At 21.1% G+C, this 24,247-nt stretch overlaps 8 protein-coding genes across 8 annotated transcripts in view; 6 read left to right on the top strand and 2 right to left on the bottom strand.

The window, feature by feature from the left end:
• Positions 1 to 2,403: 2,403 nt before the first annotated feature.
• Positions 2,404 to 5,816, top strand: DDB_G0286437 (hypothetical protein; the record flags this gene model as incomplete). The annotated part of the gene is made up of 8 exons (XM_632664.1): positions 2,404 to 2,491; positions 2,600 to 2,831; positions 2,950 to 3,318; positions 3,409 to 3,573; positions 3,640 to 3,720; positions 3,795 to 3,875; positions 4,019 to 4,466; positions 4,512 to 5,816. 8 exons carry the CDS (start codon positions 2,404 to 2,406, stop codon positions 5,814 to 5,816), a joined length of 2,769 nt encoding a protein of 922 aa, XP_637756.1.
• Positions 5,817 to 6,332: 516 nt separating this feature from the next.
• Positions 6,333 to 13,544, top strand: DDB_G0286471 (hypothetical protein; the record flags this gene model as incomplete). The annotated part of the gene is made up of 12 exons (XM_632663.1): positions 6,333 to 6,420; positions 6,571 to 6,802; positions 6,920 to 7,288; positions 7,395 to 7,559; positions 7,676 to 7,747; positions 7,850 to 7,930; positions 8,009 to 9,659; positions 9,682 to 9,710; positions 10,690 to 11,061; positions 11,165 to 11,329; positions 11,418 to 11,495; positions 11,765 to 13,544. The coding sequence occupies 12 exons, from the start codon at positions 6,333 to 6,335 to the stop codon at positions 13,542 to 13,544; spliced, it is 5,082 nt and encodes a 1,693-aa protein (XP_637755.1).
• Positions 13,545 to 15,078: 1,534 nt separating this feature from the next.
• Positions 15,079 to 17,193, top strand: DDB_G0286435 (hypothetical protein; the record flags this gene model as incomplete). Its single annotated transcript, XM_632662.1, has 8 exons — positions 15,079 to 15,179; positions 15,220 to 15,268; positions 15,301 to 15,412; positions 15,526 to 15,619; positions 16,013 to 16,447; positions 16,501 to 16,661; positions 16,938 to 17,032; positions 17,080 to 17,193. 8 exons carry the CDS (start codon positions 15,079 to 15,081, stop codon positions 17,191 to 17,193), a joined length of 1,161 nt encoding a protein of 386 aa, XP_637754.1.
• A 214-nt stretch (positions 17,194 to 17,407) lies between these two features.
• Positions 17,408 to 18,136, top strand: DDB_G0286433 (hypothetical protein; the record flags this gene model as incomplete). The annotated part of the gene is made up of 1 exon (XM_632661.1): positions 17,408 to 18,136. One exon carries the CDS (start codon positions 17,408 to 17,410, stop codon positions 18,134 to 18,136), a length of 729 nt encoding a protein of 242 aa, XP_637753.1.
• A 173-nt stretch (positions 18,137 to 18,309) lies between these two features.
• On the top strand, positions 18,310 to 18,592 carry DDB_G0286451 (hypothetical protein; the record flags this gene model as incomplete). The annotated part of the gene is made up of 2 exons (XM_632660.1): positions 18,310 to 18,316; positions 18,357 to 18,592. 2 exons carry the CDS (start codon positions 18,310 to 18,312, stop codon positions 18,590 to 18,592), a joined length of 243 nt encoding a protein of 80 aa, XP_637752.1.
• A 237-nt stretch (positions 18,593 to 18,829) lies between these two features.
• DDB_G0286431 (hypothetical protein) lies at positions 18,830 to 20,914 on the top strand (the record flags this gene model as incomplete). The annotated part of the gene is made up of 6 exons (XM_632659.1): positions 18,830 to 18,914; positions 18,997 to 19,219; positions 19,305 to 19,658; positions 19,740 to 19,879; positions 20,146 to 20,209; positions 20,362 to 20,914. The coding sequence occupies 6 exons, from the start codon at positions 18,830 to 18,832 to the stop codon at positions 20,912 to 20,914; spliced, it is 1,419 nt and encodes a 472-aa protein (XP_637751.1).
• A 280-nt stretch (positions 20,915 to 21,194) lies between these two features.
• Positions 21,195 to 22,330, bottom strand: DDB_G0286429 (hypothetical protein; the record flags this gene model as incomplete). Its single annotated transcript, XM_632658.1, has 3 exons — positions 21,195 to 21,675; positions 21,853 to 22,126; positions 22,258 to 22,330. 3 exons carry the CDS (start codon positions 22,328 to 22,330, stop codon positions 21,195 to 21,197), a joined length of 828 nt encoding a protein of 275 aa, XP_637750.1.
• A 597-nt stretch (positions 22,331 to 22,927) lies between these two features.
• The window catches only part of svkA (severin kinase), a gene marked incomplete at both ends in the record, with an annotated part of 2,038 nt that continues 718 nt past the window's right edge, over positions 22,928 to 24,247 (bottom strand). The window contains 2 exons of the mRNA XM_632657.1: positions 22,928 to 23,836; positions 23,932 to 24,165. Of these exons, the coding sequence (XP_637749.1) occupies positions 22,928 to 23,836; positions 23,932 to 24,165 (1,143 nt within the window). The remainder of the gene's footprint in view (positions 23,837 to 23,931; positions 24,166 to 24,247) is intronic.

Here is a 24,247-nt window from a genome sequence, read left to right as displayed (position 1 = left end):
TAAAATTTTATATTATTTTAATTTAATTTTTAATTTATTTTTTATAAATTATTTTTTTATAATAAAGTTAGAGGAGTGGGTGGTAGGTATATATATAAAATAATAATAATAATAATAAATATAAAAAAAAAAAAAAAAAAAAAAAAAAAAAATAGTGCACACAAAGAACAACCATAAATATTAATAATAATAAAATAATTTCCCCTCTAAATCTATTACTCTACAATGGAAAAGAATTAATTAAACATACAAACACAAGAATATAACTTGATTTGTTTTCACACACAAATTTTTAAAAAAACCCCCTATCATATAAAAATGGAAATAAGTTTTTTTTTTTTTTTTTTTTTTTTTGTGTGTGTGTATGTATTTTTTTTAGTTTAATAAATAAAATAAAAGTCTTATACATATGTATATAATATATATATTTATTACTCAGTATCTGTTCACTATCCACTCTTATCTAATGAGTATTTACCATTTTTCATTGAGGGGGTTTTTTAAATAAAATTTTTTGATTGTTATTTTATTGTTTTTTTTAAAAAAAAGTGTGGTGTCTTATTAATATCGACATGGTGGGGATCGTTTGTGTTATGGTGGTGTGGGGGTGGTTAATGTGTCAAAAAGTGATTTTTGATTATTAAAAGATTTTTTTTTTTTTTTTTTTTTTTTTTTTTTTTTTTTATTTATACAAAAACAGTATTGATGACGAAAATGACGATGATGATGAAATGTGACTTTTTTATACATAAAAAAGATATCACTAGATAATTAATGGTGTTAAATTAAAAAAAAAAACAAAAAAAAAAACAAATTGGACATTATAATGAAGGTTAAGAGGTTAAATTAATTGGACAATGTGTATTTTTAACGAATTGGTTAAATTCTATGATCATATCAATAAATATAATAACAATAATTTTATTAATAGAAAAATAATTATAATAATAATATTAATGTTTATTTTTAGTTTATTATCTATAAATAGTAATGTTTTTGTTACAATATAATTTCTAAAAAATTAAATTAATCTATAAAAAAAAAAAAAAAAACTTTTTAGAAATAATTATATTGAAAAATCTCGATGTATTAAAGTTTCTCCTTTTTTTTTCTTTCTTGTTTTCTCTAAATTAACATTTTTTTTTTATTTTTACTTGTTTTTATACTTTTTTAAAGAAAAAATAAATAAATAAATAAATAAAAAAATATATAAAAGTTGGAACCAAAAAACAAAAAAAAAAAAAAAAAAAAAATAAACAAAAAAATAAAAAAAAATAAAAAATAATTAACAAATAAAATGGTTGAAAAATCCTGTTGTATAAAATTGATCTTGAAATGTTTTTTATTTTTTATTATTTTTTTTTAATCTTTGTGTTGGTGTATAAATAAAAATTAAAAAAAAAAAAAATTTATTTAAACACAATTTTTTTTAAATCTGATAATACATAAAGAAATAAATAAAAAAAAAGAGAAAGAATTTTTTGTTTTTTTTTTTTTTTTTTTTTTTTTTTTTTTTTTCTGTTTAAACTTTTTTTTTTAATTAATAAAATCTAAATATATAAAATAAATTTAAATATAAAATTAAAATAAAAATTAAAACATTATTTGACGATATAAACAGTGACTTGTGAGAAATATTACTCATTATTGTAACACCTAATTTGGTGATGAATTGTTGGGTTTGAAGATTGTGATGGTGGTGGTTTAATGATGTGATAAAATTAAATAATTGGTGTTGATGAGTTTAGTTTTTCAATATTACCGAAAATGATGATGGTGATGTTGTTGCTGATATTTTTGCTACTACTGGGTTATGGGATTATTTGAATTTTTAAGTGTTATTTGAAAGTAAAACAAACCAATATTGACTGACATCACTTTGTTTATTTAGGTTTCTATGGTATTGTTTTCATTGTAATTAGTTTCAAATCATTTTATAATTAATATAAAAGCACCAGTATCAATGTAATATTAAAGTTGAAAAAAAAAAGTTAAAAAAAAAAATTGAAAAAAAAAAGTTGAAAAAAAAAATTAAAAAAAATAATAATCAAATAAAAAGAAGAAATTTATGGTGGAATATATAATTTTTAAAAAATAAAAAATAAAAGTAATTTTCCTTACCATTTTTATGAAATACTTCCTTAAAAAAAAAAAAAAATAAAATAAAATGGCAATTAATATTGATTTTGCCTTTAAATTCCCAAAACTTTTATTTTTTTTTTTTAATTTTATTTTATTTTTATTTTTTTTATTTTATTTTTTTTTTTACCAAAAACACCCACTTATCAATTTTATTAATATTTTAAATGGTTCAATAAAAAAAAAAAAGAAAAAGAAAAGAAAAAAAAAACTTTAAAACAAAAAATATGTTAGATAAATGCAATTAAAGAAATATTTAAAATCATGAGAGGAATATTAATTTTACTTTTATTATTTATATTTTCAATTAAAATAATAAATTCACAAAACCCACTCACTGAATCAGAATGTAGTATTTTATTTTTATTCATTCATTTATTTATTGTAATTATCATCATTTTTTTAATATTAACTTATGTATTGTATTTTTAAAAAATATTATTATTATTATTATTTTTAGATAATTGTACAATAAATCTATTAAATATAATATCACAAGCATCTATTGAATATCGAATAGATAGTTCATTCAATGGATATAATTTTTGTGGTATCCCGATTTATCCAATCGATTTTTCGATTGATTGCAATGAAACTTCTAGAACGGTTAGACATATAAGAGCAACACATAAAAATAAAACAAATTTATTATCACCTGACCATTTTCAATGTTATTCAGCTTTAAATAAAATGTATGTTAATATAAAATATTAATAATAATAATAATAATAATAATAATAATAATTATAATAATAATAATAATAATAATAATAATAATAATAATAATAACATATGTTTATCAAATTATAGAAATATAGATAAATTCAGAGTTACAAATCAATTTTTATTAGGGAAATTTCCTGAATCATTGAAAATGGTATCATTACTTAATGGTGATTCAACATTATTTAATATTGATAGTGGTGTAAATAAAACAATACCATTCAATAATCTTTCAGTGAAATTATTCCTTTCAGGACCTCTAAATATTTATTTATCAAATCTTTTGAATGTAATAGATTTTTCTCTCTCAACTCAAACATTAGCACCAAAATATAAAATCAACTATATAAATGATATAAACGATCATTCCATAATAACAGATAACCAATATTTTCGAATTTTTCCAATATACACACACTCTATACCATCCATGGATAACTTAAAAGGTGGTTTATTGTATGTATTTAAATTTTATTTATTTATAATAATTTTTAAATAATATATTTCCAAAATAATATTAATATAAAAAATTTATATATAATTTAGAGAATTTACTCTGTTGCCAGGTACAGACCAAAATTCGTTTTCTAATTTTTCAACTTATTCAAAAATTAGAAGTTTAAACTTGAAATCAGCAGATCCATCACATATCTACCCATTTCCAATAGCCTTAACTAAAATACCAATTTCTATTAATAAAAATACTGGTTTGTAAGTATTATTAATTATTAATTATTTATTACTAATAATTATTATTATTTACTAATTAAATAATAGTTCGATTGGGTATCAAATTAAAAAACCAATTGATTATATAGACTTGTCAAATTACTCTGATGATGATTTGGTGGAGGGAATGTATGTTTTTAATATATATATATATATTTTAAACCTAAATTTATTTACCTTTTTTTTAAAAAAAAAAAAAACAGATTTATTACAAATGCAGGTAATTTATTCAATATTAATGGTAACTTTCCATTTTCAGTGTTACCACCAAATTTAAATACATTGTAACTATTTTAAAATAATAATAATAATAATAATAATAATAATAATAATAATAATAATAATAATAATTAAAACACAAGATAAATATAATAATAGTATAAAAATACTAATTTTTTTTTTATTTTAATTTTTTTTTTTTCAAAAGTCAATTGAAAAATGGAAATATAAGTGTAATCAATTTTAATATTTTCAAAGAGAAAACAAATATAATAGATTTATCATTTAATGGTTTAACCAGTAAATTACCAACATCATCTTTTATTAAATCAATGGATGTTTTACTTGAGTTATATTTAAATGATAATAAATTAACAGGTGAAATGGATGATAGTTGGTGTTCAATAACTTTCGATATTAGTAATAATTTAATTGGTGGTAAAGCACCATCATGTGTAGTTTGTCATTACCTTAATCCAATTACTAGTGCAATTGTTAATGGTAATAGATTCACAAATTTAGATATTAACCATTTAGAAGATTGTACTACTATTGAACTAAATCTATCATATGATAATCAAACTAAATCATTGATGCTATATGGTAGAGATCTTGGTTTTGGTAAATCATTCAAATTTGATAATCCAAATTTATGGGTAAAATATATAAAAATTCGAAATAAATTATTTGAAATTACAAAGAATAGTAGAGTAACTGGTCCAATGCCAAAAGGATTCAATATTACATTTCCATATTTACCACAAGGTTCAAGAACTTTTGAAATTACAGCTTATAATGAATTCATACCACAAATTGATTCAGTTATTAGATATTCAGATTATTTCATTATCAATGGTAAATACTTTGCATATAATAATACGGTTATCAATGTTTTAATCTCAAACGAACCTTGTTTAGTATTATCAAGTAATTTCAATCAAATTCAATGTTATCTTTATAATTCAAATAAAATCATCAATAATAATAATGGTAACAGTGATACAAGTAGTAGTAATAGTGGTGGTATTGTAAATAATAATAAAGAAATTAATTGTTTAGTTCAAGTTATGAATGTATCGAATAGTTTTAATTTCAAATTGAATCAAATTTGTAATGGTAGTAATTGTCCAGTTCCAGTGTGTAATATAAAAAATGGAGGTGTATATAATAAAGAGAGTGGAGTTTGTGATTGTTTTTCAAATGAATGGAGAGGTTATCAATGTGAACAAAAACCATTGAAATGCTCATCAGATTGTAGTAATAATGATGGTGGTGGTATTTGTAATAATATTAATGGTAAATGCGAATGTAATGAAAATAGAATATTCGATGATTGTAGTGGTAGACTATGTAATGAAGGATTAGGTTGTAGTAATGGTGGAATTTGTGATTATTTATTTGGTCAATGTAATTGTACTATTCAATGGACTGCTTCAAATTGTAATATACCTAATACTATGGTTACCTCACAAGATATTAAACGAGGTGCTCTTGGTAATCTATTAATATTAAATGGTTGGTTTGGTAGTGAAATTTTTCGAAATGATCTAACTATTAAAGTAAATCAAATAGAATGTGACATTGTTGCAGATTCTGACTATATGGTCGAATGTTATCCGTCAGACATCTATTGTTACCAATATAATAATAATAATCTGGAATTATCAGTTGTTCAAAACAATGTTCATTGGAGTGGATTTTATAACCCAACACCTTTAGATGGTATTAGCGTGTGTATTAATAATGGTAGTAGTAGTAGTAGTAGTAATAGTAGTAATAGTAGTAGCGATGGTATTAATGGTGAGAATAAGGAGGATGCTCAAAATCCAAAATTTTCCAGAAAAAATATTTTAATTTTAATATTAATTTTAATTTCATCTGTAATTTTAATAATCCTTTTAGTTTTAGCTATTAAAAGTAATCAATGCAAAGTAAAAATTAGAAACACATTTAAAGATAAAAAAAAAATTTTCATAGAGTTGGAAGAAACAGATATTAAATTTTAATAATTAATATTGTGATTATTTATTAATAAAAAAAAAATTAAAAAAATTAAAAAAAGATATTTGTATTGTTTTTATTATTAAAATAAAAGCACCAGTATCAATGTAATTTTTAAAGTTGGGATTATCTTCAAATTGGGAAAAAAAAAAAGTTGAAAAAAAAAAAAAAGTTGAAAAAAAAAAAAGAAATAATAATCAAAAAAAAAAGAAATTTATGATGGAATATATAATTTTTAAAAAATAAATAAATAAAAGTAATTTTCCTTACCATTTTTATAAACTAGTTTCTTTGAAAAAAAAAAAAAAAATGGTCTAAACTTATTTTTTTAAATTTTATTTTATTTTTATTTTTATTTTTATTTTTTTTTTTTTTTTTTGACTAAAGACGCAAACACTTGTAAAATTTATTTTTATTTTAAATGATTCGTTAAAAAAGAAAAAGAAATAGAAAAAGAAAAGAAAAAAACTTTAAAACAAAAAATATGTTAGATAAATGCAATTAAAGAAATATTTAAAATTATGAGAGGAATATTAATTTTACTTTTATTATTTATATTTTCAGTGAAAATAATAAATTCACAAAATCCACTCATTGAATCTGAATGTAGTATTTTTTATTTATTTATTCATTGTAATTATTTATTGACCAATTTTTTAATATTGTAACTAATATATTGTATTTTTAAAATATTATTATTATTATTATTATTATTATTATTATTATTATTATTATTATTATTATTATTATTATTATTAGATAATTGTACAATAAAACTATTAAATATAATATCACGAGTATCTGTTGAATATCGAATAGATAGTTCATTCAATGGATATAATTTTTGTGGTACTCCAATTCATCCAATGGATATGGTGATTCATTGCAATGAAACTTCTAGAACGGTTATATATATAAGAGCAACACATAAAAATAAAGCAAATTTATTATCACCTGAACATTTTCAATGTTATTCAACTTTAAATACAATGTATATCATTATAAAATAAAAATATTAATAATAATAACTAATAATAATAACTAATAATAATAACTAATAATAATAACTAATAACTAATAATAATAACATATGTTTATCAAATTATAGAAATATAGATAAATTCAGAGTTACAAATCAATTTTTATTAGGGAAATTTCCTGAATCATTGAAAATGGTATCATTACTTAATGGTGATTCAACATTATTTAATATTGATAGTGGTGTAAATAAAACAATACCATTCAATAATCTTTCAGTGAAATTATTCCTTTCAGGACCTCTAAATATTTATTTATCAAATCTTTTGAATGTAATAGATTTTTCTCTCTCAACTCAAACATTAGCACCAAAATATAAAATCAAATATATAAATGATATAAATGATCATTCCATAATAACAGATAACCAATATTTTCGAATTTTTCAAATATACACACACTCTATACCATCCATGGATAACTTTAAAGGCATGACATTGTATGTACATAAATTTTTATTTATTTATTTTATTTATTTTATAATAGTTTTTAAATTATATATTTCCAAAATGATATTAATGACAGTATTAATTTATATAATTTAGACAATTTATTCTGTTGCCAGGTACAGACATAAATTCATTTTCTAATTTTTCAACTTATTCAAAAATTGAAGGTTTAAACTTGAAATCAGCAGATCCATCACATATCTACCCATTTCCAATAGCCTTAACTAAAATACCAATTTCTATTAATAAAAATACTGGTTTGTAAGTATTATTATTAATTATTAATTATTAATTATTAATTAATTTATTATTAATTAATTTATTATTATTATTATTATTATTATTATTATTATTATTATTTACTAATTAAATAATAGTTCGATTGAGTATCAAATTGAAAAACCAATTGATTATATAGACTTCTCAAATTACCCTGATGATTCGGCAATGTATGTTTTTATTCTTTATATATATATTTTAAGGCCTATATTTATTTACCTTTTTTTTAAAAAAAAAAAAAAAAAAAAAAAAAAAAAAAAAAAAAAAAAAAGATATATTGCAAAGGCAGGTAATTTATTCAATATTAATGGTAACTTTCCATTTTCAGTGTTACCACCAAATTTAAATACATTGTAACTATTTTAAAATAATAATAATTAAAACACAAGATAAATATAATAATAGTATACTAATTTTTTTTTTTTCAAAAGTCAATTGAAAAATGGAAATATAAGTGTAATCAATTTTAATATTTTCAAAGAGAAAACAAATATAATAGATTTATCATTTAATGGTTTAACCAGTAAATTACCAACATCATCTTTTATTAAATCAATGGATGTTTTACTTGAGTTATATTTAAATGATAATAAATTAACAGGTGAAATGGATGATAGTTGGTGTTCAATAACTTTCGATATTAGTAATAATTTAATTGGTGGTAAAGCACCATCATGTGTAGTTTGTCATTACCTTAATCCAATTACTAGTGCAATTGTTAATGGTAATAGATTCACAAATTTAGATATTAACCATTTAGAAGATTGTACTACTATTGAACTAAATCTATCATATGATAATCAAACTAAATCATTGATGCTATATGGTAGAGATCTTGGTTTTGGTATATCATTCAAATTAGATAATCCAAATATTTGGGCAGAAAATATTAAAATTGAAAATACATTATTTGAAATTACAAAGAATAATAGAGTAACTGGTCCAATGCCAAAAGGATTCAATATTACATTTCCATATTTACCACAAGGTTCAAGAACTTTTGAAATTACAGCTTATAATGAATTCATACCACAAATTGATTCAGTTATTAGATATTCAGATTATTTCATTATCAATGGTAAATACTTTGCATATAATAATACGGTTATCAATGTTTTAATCTCAAACGAACTTTGTTTAGTATTATCAAGTAATTTCAATCAAATTCAATGTTATCTTTATAATTCAAATAAAATCATCAATAATAATAGTAACAGTGATAGCAGCAGTAGTAGTAGTAGTATTGAAATTAATTGTTTAGTTCAAGTTATGAATGTATCGAATAGTTTTAATTTCAAATTGAATCAAATTTGTAATGGTATTAATTGTCCAATTCCGGTATGTAATATAAAAAATGGAGGTGTATATAATAAAGAGAGTGGAGTCTGTGATTGTTTTTCCAATAAATGGAGAGGTTATCAATGTGAACAAAAACCATTGAAATGCTCATCAGATTGTAGTAATAATGATGGTGGTGGTATTTGTAATAATATTAATGGTAAATGCGAATGTAATGAAAATAGAATATTCGATGATTGTAGTGGTAGACTATGTAATGAAGGATTAGGTTGTAGTAATGGTGGAATTTGTGATTATTTATTTGGTCAATGTAATTGTACTATTCAATGGACTGCTTCAAATTGTAATATACCTAATACTATGGTTACCTCACAAGAAATTAAACGAGGTGCTCTTGGTAATCTATTAATATTAAATGGTTGGTTTGGTAGTGAAATTTTTCGAAATGATCTAACTATTAAAGTAAATCAAATAGAATGTGACATTGTTGCAGATTCTGACTATATGGTCGAATGTTATCCATCAGACATCTATTGTTACCAATATAATAATAATAATCTGGAATTATCAGTTGTTCAAAACAATGTTCATTGGAGTGGATTTTATAACCCAACACCTTTAGATGGTATTAGCGTGTGTATTAATAATGGTAGTAGTAGTAGTAGTAGTAATAGTAGTAATAGTAGTGGCAATGATATTAATGGTGAAAATAAGGAGGATGCTCAAAATCCAAAATTTTCCAGAAAAAATATTTTAGTTATAATATCAATTTTAATTCCATCTGTAATTTTAATAATCCTTTTAGTTTTGGTTATTAAAAGTAATCAATGCAAAGTAATAACTAGAAAAATATTTAAAGATAAAAAAAATTTCACAGAGTTGGAAGAAACAGATATTAAATTTTAATAAAATCTTAAATGAAGTTTTTTTTTTTTTTTTTTTTTTAAATGACTTATAGATGCTAAATGTTTTTGTAGTTTTTTTTTTTTATCGTTTTTTTTTTTTGTCGCTTTTTCATTGCCTTGATCTTCATTTTTTTATTTTTTTTTTTTTTTTTTTGCATATTTTTATTTTTTTATCGGTTTTTTTGGGGGTTTTTTATTTTCTCGATCTTCTTTTTTTTTTTGCATATTTTTTTTTTTTTTGCATATTTTTTTTTTACATATTTTTTTTTTTGGAATGATATATAATTTAAAAAAAGGGATTATTTTTTTATTATTTTTTGCAAATCTTAATAATAAAATAAATTCACAAAATATACTTTTAGAATCTGAATGCATGCATTTTTTTATTTTATAATTTTTAAAATTGGGTTATTAATTTTTTGAAAAAAAAAAAAAAAAAAAAAAAAAAAAAATTTAAAAAAGATGATTGTGCATTGAAATTATTTAATATTTTAGTTTTAAATGTTTCAAAAGAATTTAAAATAGATACATTTGGATTTGATTTTTGTGATTATTCGTTAAACCCAGCTGACACCAGAATAAAATGTAATTCAACAGATGGAACAATAACATCAATAAGAACTAAACAAAATAATGAAAATAATATTTTATCACCACTCAATCTAAAATGTTTTTTATCAATAAATAACTTGTATGTATTTTTTAAAAATCAAAATAAAACTAAAAATAGAAATAAAAATAAAAATAAAAATAAAAATAATAAAAAAATTAATAAAAAAAATTGTTGGGTTTTTTTTTTTTTTTTTTTTCATATTTTTGAAAAAATAAATTTTGTTACCAAAAAAAAAAAAAAAAAAAAAAAAAAACCAAATTATAAAAAATGATAATAGAATTATTTATAATCCAAGAGTAGTTAAAAATTTTTTATTGGATTTACCAAAATCATTAAAATCATTAGTTTTAGAGGAAGGAGATTCATCATTGTTTAATTTCGAAAATGATGATAATAAAGTTTCACCATTAAATAGATTATCAGTTTCAGTATTCCTTTCAGGACAATTAAATTTTTATTTTTCAAAATTTTTATATTTAAATATTCTTGTTCTATCAACTATACCATCACCTCCATCATTATCAAATGTTCAAGATCTTGTTCCAACGACACCATATAAAATCAATTTCATTAACGATTTAAATTATTCATCAATTTTATCATTCCAAACAATTCAAATTTACTCGCATAATATACCATCAATGAATAATATTAAAGCTGAAAATATGTAAGTTAAAAAAAAAAAAAAAAAAAAAAAAAAAAAAAAATTTAATTGTAATCTCTTTACTAATTCTTTTTTTTTTTTTTTTTTTTTTTGATAATAAAAAAAGTTATTTTACACTTTTGTCAAATTTTGAATTAAATTCATTTTCAAACTTTAATACCTTTTCAAATGTTCAATATTTCTCATTAACTTCAATAGATCCATCTCATATATATCCATTCCCCTTGGGTATTAGTGAGATACCAATTAATATTAATAGCAATATTGGTTTGTATGTCATTTCATTTTCACTTATTTTTTTTTTTTTTTTATCACCATTATTATTTATTATTTATTAATAAGTTTTCATAAAATTATAGCACTTTATATCATAAGATTGAGAGACCACCAAGTTTTATTAATTTATCAAACTATAACGATAGTTTACAAGTTAGAATGTATGTATTTATTTTATTTTTTATTTTTATTTTTCTCAATTTTTTACTAATACCTCTCTTTCTTTTTCTTGAATAAATTATAGTATTATTCCGAATGCAGGTAATTTATTTAATGTGAATGGAAAATTTCCTTTTTCAGCTTTACCAGATAATTTAATTCATTTGTAACTATCATTATTATTATTATATTTCAAATATACACACCTCAAAAACAAATTTGGTTAATAAAAAATATATAAATATTAATAAAAATAATTAAATTATTTTAGTCAATTATCAAATGGAAACATTACAGAATATTTAAATATTAGTCAATATTTTAAGAACACTCTATATTTATTATTATTTAATAATAGTATTACAGGTAAAATACCAAGTTCAAAAGATTTTATAGGGAATAGTGTTGTAATTAATGATAATCAATTAGCAGGTGAATTGGATGATGGTTGGTGTAAAGTTGATTTTAATATTAGAAATAATTTTATTGGTGGTAAAGCACCATCATGTGTAGTTTGTCATTACCTTTTATATAATAATAGATATATTTTAGAAGGTAATAGATTCACAAATTTAGATTTATCCAATTTAGAAGATTGTACAACTATTGAACTTAATTTATCATATGATAATCAAACTGACACTATGTTTTTGTATGGCAGAGATCTAGGTTTTCAAGTTAGTTCATTCTCATTCGATAAAAAATTTGGAGTTTTAAATATAATGTCAAATACAATGTTTTTACTATCAAAGAGTGCTTTTTCATTTAATGAATCAATGCCAAAAGGATTCAATATTACATTTCCATATTTACCTCAAGGTCCAAGAACTTTTGAAATTACAGCTTACAATGAATTCATACCACAAATTGATTCAGTTATTAGATATTCAGATTATTTCATTATCAATGGTAAATACTTTGCCTATAATAATACGGTTATCAATGTTTTAATCTCTAATGAACCTTGTTTAGTATTATCAAGTAATTTCAATCAAATTCAATGTTATCTTTATAATTCAAATAAAATCATCAATAATAATAATAACACTGATAGTAGTATTGTAAATAATAATAATAAAGAAATTAATTGTTTAGTTCAAGTTATGAATGTATCGAATAGTTTTAATTTCAAATTGAATCAAATTTGTAATGGTAGTAATTGTCCAATTCCAAATTGTGCTAAAAATAGTGGTGAATATAGTTATGTGAAGGGTGTTTGTGATTGTTTTTCAAATGAATGGAGAGGTTATCAATGTGAATTAAGATCATTGAAATGTTCATCAGATTGTAATGATGAAAATGGTAGTTTCTGTAATTATATAAATGGTGTATGTGAATGTAATAATGGATTAGGATGTAATAATCAAGGTATTTGTAACCAAATCACTGGTAAGTGTAATTGTACAAATCAATGGATTGATTCAATGTGTTTAACACCAAATCATCAAGTTAATTCACAACAACTACAACAAACTGAACTTGGTATTCTATTAATATTAAATGGTTGGTTCGGTAATATTCATATAGATTTATCAGTAACCATCAATAATAAACCATGCGATATCATTTCAAATACTCAGCTTGAAATTAAATGTTATCCGCCATCATTGCCCGATATATGCTCAAGTAATAATAATAATAATAATAATAATAATAATAATAATAATAATAATAATAATAATAATAATAATAATAATAATAATAATAATAATAATAATAATAATAATAATAATAATAACTACAATATATTGGTTATACAAAATAATCATAAATGGAGTGGTAGTTACAATCCCATATCTTTGGATAATGAAAATAAAAATATAACATGTGATAGTATTGGTAGTAGTGATAAAGATAGTGATGGTAATAATAATAATAATAATAATAATAATAATAATAACGAGTATTTTACACAAAATCCTTCATTATCACTTTTATTAATAATTACTCCAGTTTTATTCTTCTCAATCATTTTAATTTTAATTTTAATCTTTTTCATTTACAATATTCTTTCAAATAAATCTAAACAAAATAAAAAAATAAAAAAATAAAAATAATACACATCTCTATTATTTTGTTTTAAACGTTTTTATTTTTAACTTTTTTTTTTTTTTTAATTTAAACCCCAATTTACATTACCTTCATTATCCCAAATGAAAATATATAATTATCAATAAAATTTGTTGAAACCTGGAGAATTGGGTGCAACCGTTTGATTTTCTTGTAATTGCAATTAATTCGGCTATGTTGATTTAACTTCAAAACCAAGATAAACTTTATCAAATTCGATATTTGAAAGATTTTCAACATAATATATGTATGTTGATTTGAAATATTAGACAAGTATATATTTTCAATATTTTCAATTTCTTGATCAATGATATAATGAAAATAATTATTGATATCCATTGTGGATTTATAGTATTTTTCATTTTCTTTACATTCGAATACATAAAATGATTTTTATTCTTGAAGTTGTTGTTGAGAAATTGATGGCTGATTAATTTTTTTAATTTTAAAATTATTGCCTAATCCCAATAACATTAAGTCCGATTTACTAACTCTACTAATTGTTATTTTTTCATTTGCAATTGCTATAAATGAATAGATAGTAAAATAAATCCAGTAAATAAATTATATATAAATAAATAAAGTAAAAAACAAATATTTATAATAATTGTAAAATAATACCTTTTTTAATATTAATAAAATTATTTTCAAGTGTATCCAATCTACAATTAAAATTATTTTCAAGTGCATATAAATCTACTTGTATTACTTAATTGTATTAATTTTAAATTAATATGATTTTTAAATTTTAATAATAAAAAAAAAATTACCGTTTGTAAGTTTATCCAATATTTCTTTGATGTCAATTGCAAATGAAAAAATAACAATTGGTAGAGTTAGTAAATCGGACTTAATGTTATTGGGATTAGGCAATAATTTTAAAATTAAAAAAATTAATCAGCCATCAATTTCTCAACAACAACTTCGAGAATTGAAATCATTTAATGTATTGGAATGGAAAGAAAATGAAAAATACTATGAATCAACAATGGATATCAATAATTATTTTCATTATATCATTTAATGCATTGAAATTGTAATAATAATAATAAATAATAATAATAATAAGATAATAATAATTATAATAATAATAATAATAATAATAATGAAAAATAATAAAAAAAAAATTTTATTTATAAAAAGTAAATTTTAAAATAAAATGTGTGTTTTAAATCTAAATGATAGGGATTTAAAAAAAAAAAAAAAAAAAAATTATAATAAAATACTAAATATCTGCCAACAATAATTTAGGGGTTCACCCAAAAAAAAAAAAAAAAAGAATATTAACATTTTTTAAAAAAAAAACAAAATAAAATAAAATAAAATAAAATTTTTATTTGCCACATTAATTTAAAAAAATTGTAAAAATATCAAAACTATCGATCTGGTTTTTTTTTTTTTTTTTTTTATTTTTGGTTTTTTTATGGTTTTGTAAAAAATCTATTTATTGTTATTATTTTTTTTATTTTTTTTTTTATTTTTATTTATTTATTTTTTTTTTTTTTTATAATGAACATGGGAGTTTTAAATAGTATTATTCTTTTACTTTTATTTATAATATGTCAAAATAAAAATTTAGTTAATTCACAAAATCAACTCATTGAATCAGAGTGTAAGTTTGTAATTAATTTTTTTTTTTTTTTTTTTTTTTTTGAGTAGAAAATTAATAATCTCAACAATCCTTTTCATTTGTAAAAAGATAATTGTACATTACATTTATTTAATAAAATTAATCAGGCTTCTAAAGAGCACCCATTGGATACAACATTCAATGGATATAGTTTTTGTAGTGCTGTAGCACTTGATCCATATAACCATTTCATATGTAATAACAAGGGAGCTGTTTGTTGTAATATAATTATGTAATAATTAAATTGTTACAATAAAATTATGTTTTATCAAGATTTTAAATTAGATACAATCTCGCTCACAAACTAAAATAATTTATGTTTATATAATTAGACTTTTCTCACCTAGGTGGGAAAAAGTCACGTGGTGAGTTTTTAATGTCGATTGAAAAACTCATAAACATAATTTTAAATCTCAAATATAATAAGTAAAAATTTTCAATAATAAAAAAACATGTATAATAAATTTTAGATATTGTCGATAACATCAACTTATTACTTTATTTTTATTTATATATATTTATTTATTTAATTTTATTTTATTTTTCTATTACAAGATTCTGATAAAACATGAGCAATAATTTAGGCGAGTATTTTTAACTAATTTTATTTAACTAATAAATCATTTATATAAATTATTGTGATAATGTTCAACAGCTGTTGAAGGTATTAGAATGGTTCATCTCCAATTGATTTTCAATGTTTTTCATCATTAAATTCTATGTAAGTGTTTTTGAAAAAAAAAAAAAATTAAATAAATAAATAAATAAATAAATAAATAAATAAATACATAAATCTAATATGTAAATAATATAAATCAGTAATATAGATTTATTTAAAGTTGAAAATAATTTTTTAATAGGAAAATTTCCAAATACTTTAACATGTATGTCATTATTTATTGGTAATTCATCATTATTTGATGTGGAAATTGGGTTCAATAAAATTATACAAGTAGAATCATTAAGTTTATTATTGTACCTTTCTGGACCACTAAATATATATTTCTCAAGTTTTTTAAATGTTCAAAAATTTCAGTTGAAAAACCAAACTCAAAAACCAAAATATAAAATAAATTTTATAAATGACTTGAATGATACCACGACTGCCATTTTCAATATTTATAACATATATTCTCATAATATACCATCAGTGAAAAACATTAATTTATCTATTTTGTTTGTATTTACAAATTTTTTTTTTTTTTATTATTTTTTATATATATATTTTTTTTTTTTTTTTTTTTTTTACCCAATGTTATAAATATTAATAATTATTTAAAAAAAAAACATTTTTTAATAAAAAAAAGTCAACTCACACTTTTAGGTGGAGCTGATATATATTCATTTTCAATTTTTTCAAAATTTTCAAATGTAATTGCATTTTCAATAACACCTTCAGACAAAACTCAAATATATCCCTTCCCTATTGCTTTAAGTGAAATACCAGCTGAAATAAAAATACTGGTCTGTAAATATTTTTTATTTATTTTCTCCATTATTTTTTATTATTATTACAATTATTTTAACTTTTTTTAAAAAAAAAACAATATATTAAGTACAATTACTTATCAAATAGATACGCCTCCTACCTTTATTAATTTATCAAATAATTATGAAAATGAGGTATCAATGTAAGTTTTGGTTAAATTAAAAGGTTATTTAAAGTATTGAATGAGATCCTACCCCAAATGAAACAAGATATTTATTAACTCCTTTTATAACTTTTTTTCTATTAATTTAATAGTTCAGGTAAATTATTCAATATTGATGGTGATTTTCCATTTTCTGGATTACCAAAAAATTTGTTTTTACTGTAAATATATTCAACCAATTGTAAAAGTATTAAAATCATTTAAAAGTTATTAATGATTAAATCTTTTTTATAGAGTGAATTTAAGAATGGAAATTTAGGTAAATTTAAAAATATTAATGAAAAATTGACAAATATTAAATATATAAAATTTCAAAACAATAGTATTAAAACTCCATTACCAAGTTAAATTTCCCATAGTGAATATTATTTATATAATAATGAAATTACTGGAGAAATGGATGATAGTGGTGTGAAGTTAATTTTGATGTTAGTAACATTAGAAATAATTTAATAAGTGGTAAATCGCCAATCATGCATTGTTTGATAAAAATTTTGCAACTGCTATTATAACACCAAATAGAGCATTCCAATTGAAAAATAATATCTTTTCAACTCAACCAATGCCAAAAGGATTCAATATTACATTTCCATATTTACCTCAAGGTCCAAGAACTTTTGAAATTACAGCTTATAATGAATTCATACCACAAATTGATTCAGTTATTAGATATTCAGATTATTTCATTATCAATGGTAAAAACTTTGCATATAATAATACGGTTATCAATGTTTTAATCTCAAACGAACCTTGTTTAGTATTATCAAGTAATTTCAATCAAATTCAATGTTATCTTTATAATTCAAATAAAATCATCAATAATAAGGTAACAGTGATACAAGTAGGTAGTAATAGTGGTGGTATTGTAAATAATAATAAAGAAATTAATTGTTTAGTTCAAGTTATGAATGTATCGAATAGTTTTAATTTCAAATTGAATCAAATTTGTAATGGTAGTAATTGTCCAATTCCAAATTGTGCTAAAAATAGTGGTGAATATAGTTATGTGAAGGGTGTTTGTGATTGTTTTTCAAATGAATGGAGAGGTTATCAATGTGAATTAAGATCATTGAAATGTTCATCAGATTGTAATGATGAAAATGGTAGTTTCTGTAATTATATAAATGGTGTATGTGAATGTAATAATGGATTAGGATGTAATCAAGGTATTTGTAATCAAATCAATGGTCAGTGTAATTGTACAAATCAATGGATTGATTCAATGTGTTTAACACCAAATCATCAAGTTAATTCACAACAACTACAACAAACTGAACTTGGTATTCTATAATATTAAATGGTTGGTTCGGTAATATTTATAGATTTATCAGTAACCATCAATAATAAACCATGCGATATCATTTCAAATACTCAACTTGAAATTAAATGCTATCCACCATCAGATATAATATGTACAATTAATAATAATAACACTATATTGTTAGTAATCCAAAACAATCATAAATGGAGGGTAATTATTATCCTTTGTATAATCAAAATAAAATTTGTAGTAATAGTAGTAATAGTAGTAATAGTAGTAGTAATAGCAATAGTAATAGTAATAGATAGTAATAGTAATAGTAATAGTAATAATAGTAGTGATAGTAGTAATGAAAGTAATAATAGTGATTCAAGTAAAAATGGTGGGAGTGATATCTATCAATTTAGTAGCAGTAACAAACCATTTCTCCATAATTTTAGTAATAATAATCCCAATTATAATATTAATGCTTATTTTCGTATTTAATTTTAAAGTATTTCAAAAGAAATCACATCAATAAAAATGTTTTCATTCCTTTTGAGAGATTAGATGGTTCGTCTCTTTAAAATTTTTTCTTGAATTTTTTTTTTTTATTCCGAAATAAAGGGTATTTTTTTTTTTTTTTTTTTTTTCTATTTTTTTTGAAAATTTTTTTTTTCTGTTTTTTGTTCTTAAAGTTTTTTATTTCATTTATTGAGTAAAAAAAAAAAAAAAAAAAAAAAAATGAATTTAGTCAAACTTTTCTCTATTGTTTTGTCAGTTCTGTTATTTTTTATTGGGGATGTATTTTCCCTTTCTTCATCAGAATGTAAGTATTTAATTTTATTTTATTTTAATTTTTTTTTTTTTTTTTTTTATCTAATTTTTATTCTTAAATTTAAATTTTACAGATCAATGTACTTTCAATTTCTTTAATAAAATTTCTAATGTCAACCAGGAATTTTATTATAATTCAAACACTCTTCTTTACGACTTTTGTAATTCACCATTAACTCCTATGAATGCTTTGGTTAATTGTGATGCACAAAATGTTGTAAATATTAGAGCGACCCAAACAAATAAAAATTTAATTTCACCATCTGATTTTCAATGCTTTTCATCAATTAATACATTGTAAGATATTAAAATTAGAATAAAAAAAATTATATATATATATATATATATACTAACAAAATTAATATTTAAAATCTCTCTTTAGAAATATCGATGGATTCAAAGTTTCTAAAAACTTTTTAATTGGATTATTCCCTCAATCATTAAAATCGATTTCTTTAATTAATGGTAATTCTTCGATATTTGATGTTGATATTGGTGTTGGGAAATCAATTACAATTCCAGTTTTAAGTACAAAGGTTTATCTTTCTGGCCCATTAAACATTTATTTCTCAAGTCTTTTAAATGTTAAAAAGTTTTCTCTCATCACCCAAACTTTAAATCCAAAATATAAAATCAATTATATCAATGATTTACTTGAAACGTCGACATCATTTGAATACTTCTTTGCATACACCCATTTCATCCCATCAATGAATAATATTCTAATGGAATTATTGTATGTTTTTCTTTTTTTTTTTTGTTTTTTTATACAATACAATAATTAATATTTACTAATTATTTATAATAAAAACAATAGACAACTTACCCTTTTACCGGGCACAGATTCAAACTCATTCTCTGCTTTTTCAACATATGCAAATGTAACTTCATTCTCTTTAACATCATCAAATTCTGTTGTTTACCCATTCCCAGTGGCATTGGCTTCAATTCCAATTAGTACTAATAAAAACACTGGCTTGTAAGTTTTTTAAAAAATTATAATATTGATACTTATCTTTATTCTAATTTAATTTAATTATAAAAATAGTGCTATTAATTACCAAATTGACACTCCACTTGGCCTTATTGATTTATCCAACTATAATGAAAGTTTAGATGTTTCTATGTAAGTAGTCCTCGATCATTACTTTCGATCCAGATAATTTTTTACTAATTAATAACTTTTGGAAAAAAAAAAAAAAAAAGATATATTCCAAATGCAGGAAATATTTTCAATGTAAATGGTGAATTCCCATTCTCTGCTTTACCATCAACATTAACCTTTTTGTAAGTATTTAACCTTTAAAAATTCAATTTCAGTGGACATTTTTTAATATCTTTTTTTTTTTATATCAAAAAAAAAAAAAACCCAATTATAGCAAGTTTGAAAATGGTAACTTTAATGAAATAAATTTCAATTTATTCAATAAAAAACTAAGTATCCTTTATTTAAGAAATAACAAAATGGGTGGTATTATTCCAACAAGTTTCCCATCAAATTTATTTTCAAAAGATATTTCTTTATATCTTAGTGATAATTTATTAACTGGACAAATCGATGAAACTTGGTGTTCAATTGATTTTGACATTAGTAATAATTTAATTGGTGGTCAAGCACCATCATGTGTTGTTTGTAATTATTTGCAACCATCGACTAGTGCTATCTTTAGTGGAAATAAATTTACAAATTTAGATATTAATAATTTACAAAATTGTACAAACCTTGAATTTAATTTATCCTATGACAATGTTACCAAATCATTGTTTTTAAATGGTAACAATCTTGGTTTCTTTACATCATCATTCACATTAGACAATCCAAAGAATTGGGCAAAATCAATTATAACTATTAATGAACAATTTCAAATCAAAAAGAGTTTAACTGCAACTGGTCCAATTCCAAAAGGGTTCAATATTACATTCCCTTATTTACCACAAGGTCCAAGAACTTTTGAAATTATAGCTTATAATGAATTCATTGTTAACAATTGAATTAATACTACAAATAAACTCTGCTAATTTTACAATTTAAAATTTATTTTTTTTTTTTTTTTTTTTCTAAATCAAACACAATAAACTTTAAAGTATAATATTGATATTATTTATCAGATTATTCTTGTTGATGTTGTATTATTAGTATTATAAAAAAAAAAAAAAAAAAAAACTGGTTTTATTTTATTTATTAATTTTTATTTATTGTTGTTTTATTTTATCATTACTTTCTTATTTTATTTTATTTTTTAAAAAAAAAAAAAGAGAATATGTATGAATATTAATGAGTATGATCATATTTAGTGGCAAGTTCTAATTCTTTTAATTCTTTTTCTTTTTTATCGATTGCTTGAACTAAATTTTCATAATCTTCCTTTGGGAAGTTATTTCTTTTAAAGAGTTTATCTTGTCTCTTTGAAAATAATCTATGATTTAAGGCTTCATATGTGAATTCAGTTTTAGTCATTGTAAAATAGGTGTAACCAATTAAAACACTACCAAATGTTAAAAAGTAAGATACTGGTTCAATGATATCCCATGATAAATCCCACCATGTTAATCTAGCTAAAATAGCAGCTTGAGCAAAGCAATAACCTAAACCTGTCCAAATAATTGCAGTTGCTCTTCTATGTGCTTTTCTATCAATAACTTGTTTTTTTTCTTCTAATGGTTGAATTTTTTGTCTTAAACTATTAATTTCTGATTTCTTTGATTCAATTAATTTATTTAAACCAACACCTTTATTTTCAATATCTAAAATACTTTTTATTTAAATAAATAATAAATAAAAAAAAAATTTTAAAAAAAAAAAAAAAATAAAAAAATATTAGATATTTATTTTATAAAATCTAGTATCTATTATAATAATTCAACAAGAACTTTTAAAAAATAAAACATTGAAAACAAAAATAAAAATAGGTTTCCTTTTTTATACTTACTGTTCTAATGATTGGTAAATATGAGCTGGTTTTGTGAATACACTAGTCTTCAAATTTTCATTTAAACTATTTGGTAAGTAGATGATTGAACCAGATTGAGCGAGTGCATTTGAAACAGAGTTAATTTCTTTTTCTTCAATTCCAACTTCTTTAGCAATACCTTTAAAATCATTGAAAGTGATTTTACTTCTTGGGTCCAACTTTAATTTTTCTTGTAATTTTGATACTTTTGCTTGTCCTAAAATAGTCTTTAATTCACCCTCTAAATTTTGAGCTAAACATTAAAAAAAAAAAAAAAAAAAAAGAATTTATTTACAAAAAGAAACAAAAGCAATAGGAATTAGCTTTTTTTATTTTTTTTATTTTTTTTTTTTTTTTTTTTTTTTTTATAAAATTAATAAATACTTGAAGTGGTGAATAATCTAGTATTGAAAGTTCTAACTAAACCAAAGCCGTTTCTAATTACAAATGAATTCATTTTTTTTTTTTTTTTTTTTTTTTTTTTTTATAATACTAATAATACAACATCAACAAGAATAATAAATAAAAAAAAAAAAAAATTAAAAAAATCACAATTTTTTTTTTTTTTTTTTTTTTTTTTTTGTGATCAGAAAAAAAATTAAAAAAATTGGAAAATATCTTTTTTTCAAAAAATTCGTTCAAAGAATAGTTTTTGATCAACCAAAACCATTATTTATCTGTTTGGTGCCATATTTTTTTTTTTACAAATAAAAAATGAAAAACAAATAAAAAAAACCACCTTACTGTTTTAATTATTGTTGTTATTATTATTATTATTGTTACTATATTATTATTTATTGATTTTTTTTTTTTTCTTTTTTTTTCTTTTTTTTTTTTTTTTTCTTTTTTTTTTTTTTCTTTTTTTATTATTATTATTATTATTATTGTTATTATTATTATTATTATTATTTATTTATTTATTATTTATTATTATTATTAAAATTATTAATATTATTTTGAGTATTTTCATATATGAAAGGAAGAGATAAACAATGATTTTTTTTTTTTTTTTTTTTTTCTTTTTTTTTTTTTTGATATATAATTATTTTTAGTTTTATCTTTTAAGGGTTTCAATGATTTGTGCGATTAAACTGTGAGTGATACCAGGCTTTGCTTTTTCAGCATTATCAAATGCCATTTTAAGTTGAGCCAAAGCATTGATAACATTTTCATCAGATGTATTTTTAAGTAATTTCGATAAAACTGGATAAATGACAGAGGTAAGAGCAGAGGCTCTTGGTGCTTGTTGTTGAGTGACAGCGGCACCATTTGGTGTTGTTGAAGTTGGTGCATTTGAAGCTGGTGTAGTTGCAGGTGCAGTGGTTGCAGCAACAGTAGTTTTAACTGGTGTGGTTTGTGAACTATTTGATAATGATCTTACTTTGGTTTCAGTAGTTGGTGTTGTGGTGGTTGTTGTTACAGGTTGTTGTGGTGTTGTTACAGGTGTTGGTTGTTGTTGTTGTTGTTGTTCTTTAATTGGAGTTGATACTACAGTTGGTTTTTGTGGGGTTTGTTGTTGTTCTTGAACAGCAACTGGTGATTTTTGTTTAATTGTTGGGAATTCCCAGCCAAAATCTTCTTCATTTGATTTGGCATCTCTATCTAAATCATCATTTTCATCATCAGCATTATTTCCATTCAATTGTAACCATTTTTGTCTTCTTTCGATGAGATCAGTTAAGCTGCTAGTCTTCTTTGCTGCCTTTATAAATTTATGTTTTAATAAATCTTTTGCTGTTGGTCTTTGATTTGGATCTTTATTCAAACAAAGTGCACAAAATTCTTTGAACCCTTTTGAGAAATTACCTTCGAGTGTTGGTGGTGGATCTTTTGGAATTAAAAATAATGCTCTCATTGGATGTAAATCGGCTCTTGGTGGTTCTCCTTTTGCCATCTCTAATGCTGTAATACCCATACTCCAAATATCAGCTTTTGAATCATATCCAGTTTGTTTAATAACTTCCTATAAATTATAAATAATAATAATATTGTAAATAATAATAATAATAATAATAATAATAATAATAATAATAATAATAATAATAATAAAAAACTTACAGGTGCCATCCAAAATGGGGTACCAACAAATGTATTTCTCTTTGTCATTTGATCAGTTAATTGACCACTAACACCAAAATCAGCTAATTTAACATCACCGCTTGCTGAAAGTAAAACATTTGCAGCTTTAATATCTCTGTGAATTTTACCTTCTGAATGTAAATATTCCAAACCTTTTAATAACTCTCTTAAAATAATTGCAATATATCCTTCGTCGAATGGACCTGGTTTCATCTTTTTTTATATATAAAAAAAAAAAAAAAAAAAAAAAAATATTAATATTGAGTTTAGTTATTACAAAAAAAAAAAAAAAAAA

The sequence above is a fragment of the Dictyostelium discoideum genome, assembly GCF_000004695.1.
Source record: "Dictyostelium discoideum AX4 chromosome 4 chromosome, whole genome shotgun sequence".
Lineage (NCBI taxonomy): Eukaryota > Evosea > Eumycetozoa > Dictyosteliales > Dictyosteliaceae > Dictyostelium > Dictyostelium discoideum.
This window is presented reverse-complemented; position numbering and strand designations above follow the sequence as displayed.